General features: G+C 49.9%; 1 protein-coding gene across 1 annotated transcript in view; it reads left to right on the top strand.

Moving 5' to 3' along the window:
• TNFRSF8 (TNF receptor superfamily member 8) overlaps positions 1-12,383 on the top strand; it is an 82,254-nt gene that overhangs the window by 47,206 nt on the left and 22,665 nt on the right. Inside the window, exons 6-8 of the mRNA XM_023191998.2 lie at positions 347-510; positions 2,524-2,640; positions 6,354-6,506. Of these exons, the coding sequence (XP_023047766.1) occupies positions 347-510; positions 2,524-2,640; positions 6,354-6,506 (434 nt within the window). The remainder of the gene's footprint in view (positions 1-346; positions 511-2,523; positions 2,641-6,353; positions 6,507-12,383) is intronic.

Here is a 12,383-nt window from a genome sequence, read left to right as displayed (position 1 = left end):
CTGGCCTTCGGATGAGGCTGTCCCACCCCACAGGACGCCCAGGGTACAACTGGGCGTGGGGGTGTAGGTGGGGTTCAGCCCACAGTGTCAGGATTCCCAGTGCCTCTCTGCCAAGCCCTCAGGTCATTTGAGGCCCTAGAGTGTGCCCAGCCCTGCCCTGAGCCCGTGGGAGACCCAGAGGGCCTGGTAAACACAGGCCTTGCTCCCAGGAGCTTACAGTGGGCCTGCCAGAGGTGGTGGGCTGAGGGCCCGGGACCCCATCTCTGTGGAAACTGTTATTCCTGATCACAGGCCTCCCTTGCTCCATTGGCAGAATTACCAGTCCCGTCTCTGGCTTCTTCCCCAGTGGCACCACCCCCCAGGCCAAGCCCACCCCGGTGCCCCCAGCAACCTCCAATGCCAGCACCATGCCTCTAAGAGGGGGCGCCCGCCTCGCCCAGGAAGCTGCTTCTAAACTGACGAGGGCTCCCGGCTCTCCCTCCTCTGTGGGAAGGCCTAGTTCAGATCCAGGTAATTTCCCCGTGAAGCTGTGGGTCGTCTCCCTGGGGTGCCTGACTGGTGGATGGCCCATGAGTGGGGGTGTTTGGAGCAGGCGGGCACTCATCTGTGGTCTTCTCCTGGTGGGGAGAGAAGAGAGTGGCAAGGCACAATCTAGGGCTGAAAGCATCGAGGGGCAGAGGTAGACACGAGGGGGCTCATTCATTTGCCAGCAGTGCAGAGGGCCTGCCTTGTGCCAGGCACCAGTGCCCCATCTCTCACCTCTGTTTCCCTCTTTGTTGGCTTGTGAGAGGGAAATGGGTCCCGCTCTGCTGCTGTGACACTTGTGACTCAGCTGGCCAGCCTCTGCACGTGTCCACCTGATGCCCTCCTGGTCCCCATGGTGAAGGGTCAACCCTCAGTTAGTCATTTTTCTTTTTCTTTTTTTTTGAGATGGAGTTTTGCTTGTGTCTCCCAGGCTGGAGTGCAATGGCGCAGTCTCGGCTCACTGCAACCTCCATCTCCTGGGTTCAAGTAATTCTCCTGCCTCAGCCTCCTGAGTAACTGGGACTACAGGCATGCGCCACCACACCCGGCTAATTTTGTATTTTTAGTAGAGATGGGAGTTCACCATGTTGGTCAGGCTGGTCTCGAACTCCTGACCTCAGGTGATCTGCCTGCCTCAGCCTCCCAGAGTGCTGGGATTACAGGTGTGAGCCACTGCGCCCAGCCTAGTCCCTTTTTATTACTGAATAGCCCTCCACGGCGTAGATATGCCGTGCTTTGTTTATCCAGTTTTTGGATATTTGGGTTGTTTCTGCCTTTGGCTATAATGAAGAATGAAACATACATCCTTGCATGCACGCAGTTTCCTTTCTCTTGGGTTGGTTTTGTAAAAAAAAAAATGGATTTGTGGGACTTCTAATAATTTTGAGTTTTGGAGCTCTTATCCTATAGTTGTACCTTCTCCTGCTCCATGGCTTTGCTCGTTCTCTCTATGATGTCTTTTGTTTGTTTGTGGTTTGTTTTTTGTTTTTTTTTTTTTTGAGACGGAGTCTCGCTCTGTTGCCCAGGCCGGAGTGCAGTGGCTGGATCTCAGCTCACTGCAAGCTCCGCCTCCCGGGTTTACACCATTCTCTTGCCTCAGCCTCCCGTGTAGCTGGGACTACAGGTGCCCGCCACCTTGCCCAGCTAGTTTTTTGTATTTTTTTTAGTAGAGACGGGGTTTCACTGTGTTCGCCAGGATGGTCTCGATCTCCTGACCTCGTGATCTGCCCGTCTCGGCCTCCCAAAGTGCTGGGATTACAGGCTTGAGCCACCGCGCCTGGCCATGGTTTGTTTTTTTGAGGTGAGTCTTGCTCTGTCACCCAGGCTGGAGCGCAATGGTGTGATCTCGGCTCACTGCAACCTCCACCTCCTGGGTTCAAGCGATTCTCCTGCCTCAGCCTCCCGAGTAGCTGGGACTATAGGCACCCACCACCACGCTCCGCTACTTTTTTTTTTTTTTAAGTAGAGATGGGGTTTCACCATGTTGGCCAGGCTGGTCACAAACTCCTGGCTTCAAGTGATCCACCCGCCTCAGCCTCCCAAGGTGCTGGGATTACAGACGTGAGCCACTGCGCCTGGCCCACACGGGTCTTTAAAAGAGGGAGGTAGGAGGCACCCAGCCCCTCCCTGCCTAATACCATTCTGAACAGGAGTTACGCCAGTGTGCTGAGCTCTCAGCGAAGCTGTACCCAAAGTTTTGAGCAGGGGAGTGACAGAGCCATGAGACAGGGTTGGGGGAAGCTGTGGCATGGTGGCCTCAGGAGGAACAGTGGGCAGGGGCTGGTTGGGGGGCGGTGAGTGCCCTCCTCTCATGTGGAATGCACGCAGTATCCCTGTCCTCTCTGAGCTTCAGGACTCCCTCTGAAAGGCTAGACTGAGCTGATGTGTGGAGTTTGGGAGCTGGCCATGGTGAGGGATTGGGGGGCTTCAGGGTTGGGTGGGGAGTGAGGCCCTTTGCCAAGGCGGCCTGGTCTGCAGCTTCTCTGCTTCTTTCCCCAGGTCTGTCCCCAACGCAGCCGTGCCCACAGGGGTCTGGCGACTGCAGGAAGCAGTGTGAGCCTGACTACTACCTGGACGAGGCTGGTCGCTGCACGGCCTGCGTGAGCTGTTCTCGAGGTAAGGGCCTCGTCCCTCTCTGGGCCTCAGTTTACCTCTCTGCATTTTTGAACCGTGAACTTCCAGTAACTCCCCCTCATGTCTGTGGGTTTTTGATGGGGGTCATCTCTTTTCAGAGGGCTTCCATATTTGCATATTCTTTCCTTCCAGCAAGCATTTGTGAATCACCCGCCTGTTCCAAACTCGGCTCATTAATGTTTGTAACTACTCTGTGATTCAGGGATTGTCATCATTCCCCTTTTACAGGAGAGGAAACAGAGGCTTTGAGAAGTCAGGGAACTTCCAAGGCCTGCAGGCTGGAGTTTGAACCCAGACAAGTGCCACCAGGTTCCAGGTTCTTGTCCACCCCACTGGCTGCCTCTATGAGCCACCTTTATTTTTTATTTTTATTTTTTTCTATTTTTCCCAGACAGGGTCTTACTCTTTCACCCAGGCTGCAGTGCAGTGGTGTGATCATAGCTCACTGCAGCTGTGACCTCCCAGGATCACATGATCCTTTTGCCCCAGCCTCTCAAGTGGCTGGGACTATAGGCACACACCACCATGCCTGGCTAATTAAAAAAATGTTTTTTGTAGAGACGGGGGTCTCACTATGTCGCCCAGGCTGTTCTCGAACTCGGGGTCAAATGGTCCTCCCACCTCGGCTTCCCAAAGTGCTGGGATTACAGGCGTGAGCCACTGAGCCCGGCCTGCGAGCTGCTTTGACAAGCACTTACTGAGTGCGCACGCACAGCAGAATGTGGGTGTGGGCCTTCCCTGTGTCCAGCCCGTCACAACCTCCCAGCGCCAGCCGCACCCCGAGGGTCATGTGGGCTGGGGGGTTGCTCAGGCCACAGGCTGCTGTGACTGTTAGAGGCCCCGGCTATTCACGGAGGCCACTGGGAATGTGTGAGTCTGTCTCCTTGTCCAGAGCTTCTTTTTGGGCAGCAAAGCAGAGCGGAGAGTCAGGGGAGGCCAAAAAGAACCACAGACACTGTTTGTTGTCATTGGAGGGCTCTGTCCTAGTTACTAAGGCTGCACAGCAAATTTTCTTAAAACTTAGTTGTGAAAACAACCATTCTTTGTACTCACAGATTCTGTGAGTCAGAATTCAGACAGGGCACTGCGGGGACAGCTTGTCTCTGCTCCACAATGTCTGGGGTCTTAGCTGGAAAGCCCAAAAGCTGCGGATCCGGATGCTCTGAGCCTCATTCATTCACCTGCCTTGGGGTTGGTGTCGGCTCCTGGCTGCGGCCTCGGTTCCTTTCCATGTCGGCCTCTTCGTGTCTTACCTGGGGCTTCCTCATGGTCTGGTGGCAGGTTCTGAAGGCGAACACTTTTTCTTTTTTTGTATTTTTAGTAGAGACGGGGTTTCACCATCTTGGCCAGGCTGGTCCCAAACTCCTGGCCTCAAGTGATCCGCCCGCCTCAGCCTCCCAAAGTGTTGGAATCAAAGGTGTGAGCCATTGCACCCTGCCATAAAAGTCTTGAAAGAGAGAGAGACAGGAAGAGAGAGAGAAAGAGAGAGAGGAGTGACAGAGACAGAAAGAGACAGAGAGAGAGAGAGACAGAGAAAGAGAGAGAGAGAGACAGAAAGGGGGAGAGGGAGAGAGAGAAAGTGATGGAGAGAGAGGGAGAAAGAGAGAACAAGTGACAGAGACAGACAGAGAGAGTGAGAGAGACAGAGACAGAGAGAGTGAGAGACAGAGACAGAGAAAGAGAGAGGGAGAGAGAGACAGAAAGAGGGGGAGAGAGAGAGAGAAAGAGTGACAGAGAGACAGGGAGAGAGAGAACAAGTGACAGAGACAGAGAGTGACAGAGAGAAAGAGACAGAGACAGAAAGAGAGAGGGAGAGAAAGGCAGAGAGAGAGACAGAGAAGGAGAAGGAGAAAGGAAGAGAGAGAGAAGGAGGGAGAGAGAGACAGAGAGACAGAGAGAGGCAGCAGCCACATCCCCTTTTATGACCTAGCCTCAGAAGTCACACAGAACTTCCACCACTTCCTGTTTGTTGAGGCAACCACAAATCTCACTTGAGACGGAGGGAAGTAAAACAGTTGTACTTCTTAATGGGTAAGTGGCAAGGCTCTGGAAGGGCCAGAAATATCACTGTAGAGCCAGAAATATCACTGTTTTGGGAAAATACAGTCTGCCACAACCACCATGTGGACATATGGAGAAAGAGGCGTTAGCTCTGGGCCCAGTAATTCCTTCAGCTCTCCTAACTGAAGCCCTACGAGAGAGTAGAGCGGCATATTAGTAGCTAAAGGCATGAGCTCTAGAACCCAAGTGCCGGGTTCAGATCCCACCTCTCCCGCCTAATAGCCTATAAACTCAAGCAGGTTTCCTAACCTCTCTGTGCCTCAGTTTCCTCTGTTGCAAAATGGGCATAGTAGTATCTATCTCAGAGAACTGTGTAAGAATTAAATACATGATTGTAGGTGAATCTGGGTAGAGTGCTGAGACGACTGTCTCACACATACTCAATTATCTTAAGAGCTATAATAATAATGATAATAGCTGCCATTGTCCCAAATGGTTTCATTTATTGCTGAGCTCACGCACCCTCTGCACAAATTCCCCAAATCCTGCCCAGTTCCCTTGCTCTGGAGGTTGTAAGAAGAGACTGTCCAGCCCTTACCATTATCATGCTGGGCCTCTAAGTATCCTGCTGATTGAGAACTACTCTTGCGGAGAAGTCGCATTTTGCCTAATTACTGATCCAGTCATTCTGTATTTACCTCTAAGTGGAGCGTTGCAAAATATTCCCGAACACATACAAAAGCATTATTACACTTAGTAAAAATAATACCTCTAACATGTTATTTTTTTGATTTTGGAGAAAAACTTTTTTTTTTTTTTTTTTTTTAAATAGATGGAGTCTCGTTCTGTCACCCAGGTTGGAGTGCAGTGGCACTATCTTGGCTCACTGCAACCTCTGCCTCCCGGGTTCAAGTGATTCCCCTGCCTCAGCCTGCTGAGTAGCTGGGATTAGAGGTGCCTGCCACCACGCCTGGCTAAGTTTTGTATTTTTAGTAGAGATGGGGTTTCACCATGTTGGTCAGGCTGGTCTCGAACTCCTGACCTTGTGATCCACCTGCCTCAGCCTCCCAAAGTGCTGGGATGACAGGCGTGAGCCACCACGCCTGGCCAAAAAATATTTTTATCATTAAAAATTTCAGAGATATTCAGATGTAGAGTGAGTCAGAGATGGCTGTGTACTATCACCCAGCTTTAAATAGTTATGGAGTCATGGCCAGTCTCGGCTCCTCTGCACCCATGCCCACTCACCCCGTCCCCTGGAGGACTTTCTTTTAACAGCTTTATGGAGAGGTAGTGGGCATATGGTAAAATGCACAGATTAGAGGATGCGATTTGATAAGTTTTAACAAATGCATGCAGCTGAGCAACCAGCCATTTCCCCCTAAAAGTTACCTCGGGTTCCTTGTCACCATTTCCCAGCCCCTGCCTATGGTCACCATGCAATAGCTTGCATTTTCTAGAATTTCCTGTAAATGCAACATACAGAATGCCCTCCCTTTTTGCCTGCCTTCTTTCACCCTGCATAATTATTTTGAGCATGCTGGGAGGGCTGCTTAACGGCATAGTCAGATGAGCATTTATTTTCTTGTTGGAGGACCCTTGGACAACTGCTTCTCTGTCCTCCTGGGGGCTCTCTGGACCCCCTGCCCTTGCCATCCTGGTCTTTCTCCATGACCCTCATCTGTGTCCCTTAGACGATCTCGTGGAGAAGACGCCGTGTGCGTGGAACTCCTCCCGCGTCTGCGAATGTCGACCTGGCATGGTCTGTGCCACATCAGCCACCAACTCCTGTGCCCGCTGTGTCCCCTACCCAATCTGTGCAGCAGAGACAGTCACCAAGCCCCAGGGTAAGCAGTTCCCACCCCAGGCCTCGACTACGGGGTGGAGTCTGTGCTCCCACTGTTGTGCCTCTCCCCACCAACAGCCAGGGGTGGGGGCAAATGACCAACACCCTCGGCTGTTAATTAGATCAGGTATGGGTTCTGGTTATCCTTTGAGTAGTCAGACCCAGCGAATGGAATGATAAAGTCCAGTTTTAGCATTTTGGTAAGAGGTTCTGTTGATTAAAAAAAAAAATTCTTCCTAAAATTATTGGGCTGGTAAAATCTTTTATTTTTTGAGACAGAGTTTCGCTCTTGTTGCCCAGGCTGGAGTGCAATGGTGCAATCTCAGCTCACCGCAACCTCCACCTCCTGGGTTCAAGCGATTCTCCTACTTCAGCCTCCCAAGTAACTGGGGTTACAAGCACTCGCCACTACGGCCAGCTAATGTATTTTTAGTAGAGATGCAATTTCTCCATGTTGGTCAGGCTGGTCTTGAACTCCCGACCTCGGGTGATCTGCCCGTCTTGGTGTCTCAAAGTGGTGGGATTACAGGCATAAGCCACCATGCCCGGCCCTGGCTGGCAAAATCTTGCCCTATTTGCAAGACTGTTTTATTGACTTAGAGAGATGAATATCAAGTTTCTGAAGAGGTTTCTAACTCAGGATGGTTGACTTTACCAGTGTGCAGGAAACTGCTAAAACCCTGACCGTTTTTTGTTTGTTTTGTTTTTTGTTTTGTTTTTTAAAGGGCTTTGAGAGATTTTAACAAATGTCCAGGTGGTTTAAAACAGATGGAAGAGGCCGGGCGCGGTGGCTCAAGCCTGTAATCCCAGCACTTTGGGAGGCCGAGACGGGTGGATCACGAGGTCAGGAGATGGAGACCATCCTGGCTAACACGGTGAAACCCCGTCTCTACTAAAAAGAAATACAAAAAACTTGCCGGGCGAGGTGGCAGGCGCCTGTAGTCCCAGCTACCCGGGAGGCTGAGGCAGGAGAATGGCGTGAACCTGGGAGGCGGAGCTTGCAGTGAGCTGAGATCCGGCCACTGCACTCCAGCCTGGGCGACAGAGTGAGACTCCGTCTCAAAAAAAAAAAAAAAAAAACAGATGGAAGAGTGGTGACAAAACCAAGGGGAATGGCCAGGCATGGTGGCTCACGCCTGTAATCCCAGCATTTTGGGAGGCTGAGGTAGGTGGATCACTTGAGGTCAGGAGTTTGAGACCAGCCTGGCCAACATGGCAAAACCCCGCCTCTACTAAAAATACACTAATTATCTGGGTGTCGTGGCAGGCATCTGTAGTCCCAGCTACTCAGGAGGCTGAGGCAGGAGAATCACTTGAACCCGGGAGGCATAGATTGCAGTGAGCTGAGATTGCACCATTGCACTCCAGCCTGGGCGACAGGGTGCAACTCTGTCTAAAAAAGAAAAAAAAAAAACAAGTGGAGGAAAGGTCACCCCATGTGACTCTGTGAGGGCTGCCAGAGAAGTGAGGGGTGACTTGCTTCTAGGACCCCCAGAGAGGCTCTGGGCTTGGAAGAGGCAGGCAGATGAAGAGCAGAAGGGAAGTGGAGAGCTGTGAAGTGCAGTGGTCCGTGACTATGTCTTCAAACACAACTTCAAAATGTGTTCAATGGCATGGCATGGCCACTGACCAGTTTGCACAGATGATGCCTGAGTTTTTAATCCCCAGTATTGTCTTTTTATTTATTTATTTTATTTTATTTTTTTGAGAAGGAGTCTCGCTCTCTTGCCCAGGCTGGTGTGCAGTGGTGGGATCTCAGCTTACTGCAACCTCCGTCTCCCGGGTTCAGGTGACTCTCCTGCTTCAGCCTCCTGAGTAGCTGGGATTACAGGTGCCCACCACCACACCCAGCTAATTTCTGTGTTTTTAGTAGAGATGGGGTTTTGCCCTGTTGGCCAGGCTGGTCTGGAACTCCTGACCTCAAGTGATCGGCCCGCCTCCATCTCCCAAAGTGCTGGGATTAAAGGCGTGAGCCACTGTGCCTGGCCAACAATCGTCTTTTTGAGTCAGAACACTGAAGGAGTATCTGGGGAAAGCTCGGGCCACCAGTGGGGTGCTGTCAGTCTGTTTGTAAAGCCCTCTTTACCTGGGTATTTGGAAGTGCACTGTCAACAGGCTAGCCCTACCCCATAACCCTGAAATGGAGGGAGGCTGCCAGCTCACACTCTCCACCCATGGGCCCAGGGTCTCCTGGCCGACTTCCTACTCAGGGAAGAGACTCATTGCGAACAGGACATGCTAACACAGCAGAAGAAACCGTCCCCGCTCAGTGACTGGAATATTCAGTAGAGTCCTTAGGATTTTATTTTGTTTGTGTAAATGTATGGGGTGCAAGCGTAATTTTGTTACATGCTTAGATGGGGTGGTGAACTCAGGATGTTTAGGGTATCCATCACCCAAATGGTGTACATCATACCCCTTAAATAATTTCTCATGGTCCACCCACCTATACCTCCTACCCCCTCACCCCTCTAAGTCTCTGTTGCCTTTTATTCTGCTCTCCACTTCCGTGTGGGCACAGTATTTCACTCCCTCTTAGAAGTGAGAACACGCAGTAGTTGTCTTTCTGTATCTGAATGTCTGTATTTAAGAATATGGCCTTCAGTTCCATCCATATTGCTGCAAAAGACATGATTTCTTTCCTTATGATGGCTGAGTAGTATTCCATTGTATATAGATACCACATTTATCTATTGATGGATGCAGTGTAACCCCCCACCCTTTTTTTTTGAGACAAAGTCTCACTCTGTTGTCCAGGCTGGAGTGGAGTGGCATGGTCTTGGCTCGTGGCAACCTCTGCCTCCTGGGTTTGAGCTATTCTTGTGCCTCAGCCTCCCAAAGTGCTGGGATTACAGGCGTCAGCCACCACGCCCGGCCAAACATAACCCTTTTAAAATAAATATGAATGAGCAGAGATTTATAAGGAAAACCAGCCCTATGAAGGAGAATAAAAACATGCGAAACCAGAAATTCTTACCACACACGAAGCTTTGATAAATCCAGGAATAGAAGAGTACTTAGCAACATTAAATTTGTGTCTGCAGAAATGTTCACAAACTCGTTACATCCATAAGGTGGGTGGGCACAGAATGCTATGAAAAAGGAACAATATGGCATCAGAGGGCAAGAAAAGGCTTTTTAGAAAGTGTGCTTGTGATCAGCCCATCGTCTGTAGGTTCTCCGTTCACCTGTCCATCCCTGCGCTGCCATCAATGACTGGTCTCCGCGTTTCTCCTCTACAGGGAGCATGCAGTTAAACCTTGCCAGCAGAGGGCGCTGGAGGGCAGTCGCAGGAGGAAGGAGGCTTCTGGCTGCATTAGATTTTGTTTTTTCTTTTTTCTTTTCTTTTTTTTTTGAGACAGAGTCTCACTCTGTCACCCAGGCTGGAGTGCAGTGGCGCGATCTTGACTCACCACAACCTCCGCCTCCAGGATTCAAGCAGTTCTCCTGCCTCCTCCTGAGTAGCTGGGATTACAGGAGCGTGCCACCATGCCCGGCTAATTTTTGTATTTTTAGTAGAGACGGGGTTTCACCATGTTGGTCAGACTGGTCTTGAACTCCTGACCTCGTGATCCACCTGCCTCGGCCTCCCAAAGTGCTGGGATTACAGGCGTGAACCACTGTGCCTGGCCATTTGTTTCTTCTTGCTCCTGCTGCCTGGGTCTGTTGACCACCTTGATGTGGCCCTCCCAGTGCAGACATTGGCATGTGCCAGGCCTCATGTTTGCAAAAGTGTCCTGCTCCTTGACTCCCTCTATGCATCCGCCACCAGCCACAGGTCTTTGGCACTCCAAAGTGCTCCAGGCATCTTCCCGACAGTGGTAGCCCCAATTTCTCTGTGCACCTGACCAGAAGCATAGACTTCAGGTCAGAAGGACCTGCATTTAAGCAAAGCAGGATCAGTGGAAATTACCCATGCCACAAGTAATAGATGTACCACCATGATTTTATCCAGTTGCCAGTTGATGGCATTTGGGTTGTTTCCAGTTTAGGGTTATTATGAATGAAAACAGCTGTGAATATTCTTTTTTTTTTTTTTTAACATGTAGGAATTTATCTTACATCTTTTATTATTATTAGTTTTAGAGACAGGGTCTCACTGTGTGTTCCAGGCTGGAGTGCAGTGGCATGATCTTGGCTCACTGCAGCCTTGAACTCCTGGGCTCAAGCGATCCTCCCACCTCGGCCTCCCACAGTGCTGAGATTACCAGTGTGAGCCACCATGACTGGCTGATTCTTGTACACGTCTTTGGGTGGATGTATGTTTTCATTTCTCATGGGTAAATACCTAGGAGGAGTGGCTGGGTCATTGTGCTGGTCACATAGAATGCTTTTGAAGACTAGTCAAAGCTGGTTACCTCTGGTCTGATCCAACCTCTACATTTTACACCCAGAGAAAAGCACAGGGCCGAAGCTAGAGCTGGAATGCAGGGATCCCAAGGGTCAGCCCAGAGTACTTTCCACTGGAAGACACCACCCACCCACCTCCTTCTTAGTTCTGAGCCCAGAATTTACCCAACTAAATTGCAATCACCTCAGCTAAATTACAATCAAGTTTGAAAGCAGCATAGAAACATTTTCAGACATAAAAGGTCCAGAAAGCTTTTCTTCCTACATCGTCTCCTAGGAAGTTATTTGAAGATGTAATTCAGCTAAGTCAGGGGGCAAAAAAGAAAAACAGGAAGCCATGGAACCTAGAGACCAGCACTCCATCCTAGCAGAGCAAGGAAGGGAAGTCCCGGAATGATGTGCTGTAGACCACTTGAGCCAGATCAGAGCAGGAAAATGGAAGGAAGGCTCCAGGGAAGTGTTCCCAGGAATAAAAGAGAGAATTGTAGGACATTTCATGATTAGTACTGTTGATTAGTAGAGTTGAAAAACCTGAGGATATGGTGAGGGCACACTATCCTTTTGTCAACAAGAAAAAGAAAGGCGATTGGAAACTCCAGGGAAAAGAAAAAGCTGACAAGAAATATACAGTCCCAATATGAAGATGAAATTTCACCTGATTTTAAGCAATTCCTGAATGTACAAAAAGAAAATCCATTCGGCTTTGATGCTAAGTCCATTCTTTAAATGGCCCAAGGACTGGGTGTTTGGATTTAAAGAGAAGTATATCCATCTGGTAAATAATATCTTTTTTTAGTTCTTAAATGAAGGCTAAGAGTAGGCAGATTATTTTTTTTTCTCTTCCACTAGGCCCTTACCAGAGAACACAGGCAGACTAGGGGCTAGATAATACCTTCTCCCCACCTTCAAATCCAAAGAGGAGGAAAAGGGGAGGATCACTAACTCAGGGAGGAAGAAGGAAAGTTACAAGTGAGGTGTAGTATATTCAGAGAGGGGATGAGAGGGACCCAAGGAGTACTAGGTCCCCCTCTTCTGCACGTACAGGAGGGACAGCAGATCTGTCGCTGGATTTCAGCAGGTGTTTCAGCAGCAGCTGAGACTATGGGCCTGTCTAGTTACATCAGGCTGCCTTGGAGAGAGGGCAGGGGACTCTCTCCTCATGATGCTAACTGGGAATAGCCACAGTTAATGGGTTTGAGCACCAGAGCTCCAATCCACCCAAAGTAAGTGTTCACTGAAACCCAGTGACATTTCAAACACTGATTCAAATACTAACATCACATCATAACACATCGCATCATCTTCTCCATAGCCTCCAGCCTCCAGGCTCCAACTAATTCAGGTAACAGTCCAGTGACCTTCCCCAAAGAGGAGGGTTCCTCAGAACCCTACAATCCAAGAAATAAATTAATCCTGGCTTTACTTTTTTGTCTATCTCAGGAAAAATCTGAGAGGTGTCACAAACACTTTGTAGAGGGGAGATGTGTGTTATGTGTGTGGGGTTGCTTTGTACCACATCAAAAAGGGG

This window comes from Piliocolobus tephrosceles, chromosome 1 (assembly GCF_002776525.5).
Source record: "Piliocolobus tephrosceles isolate RC106 chromosome 1, ASM277652v3, whole genome shotgun sequence".
Lineage (NCBI taxonomy): Eukaryota > Metazoa > Chordata > Mammalia > Primates > Cercopithecidae > Piliocolobus > Piliocolobus tephrosceles.
Note: the sequence above shows the minus strand (reverse complement) of the source record. Positions and strands in the feature narration are given on the sequence as shown.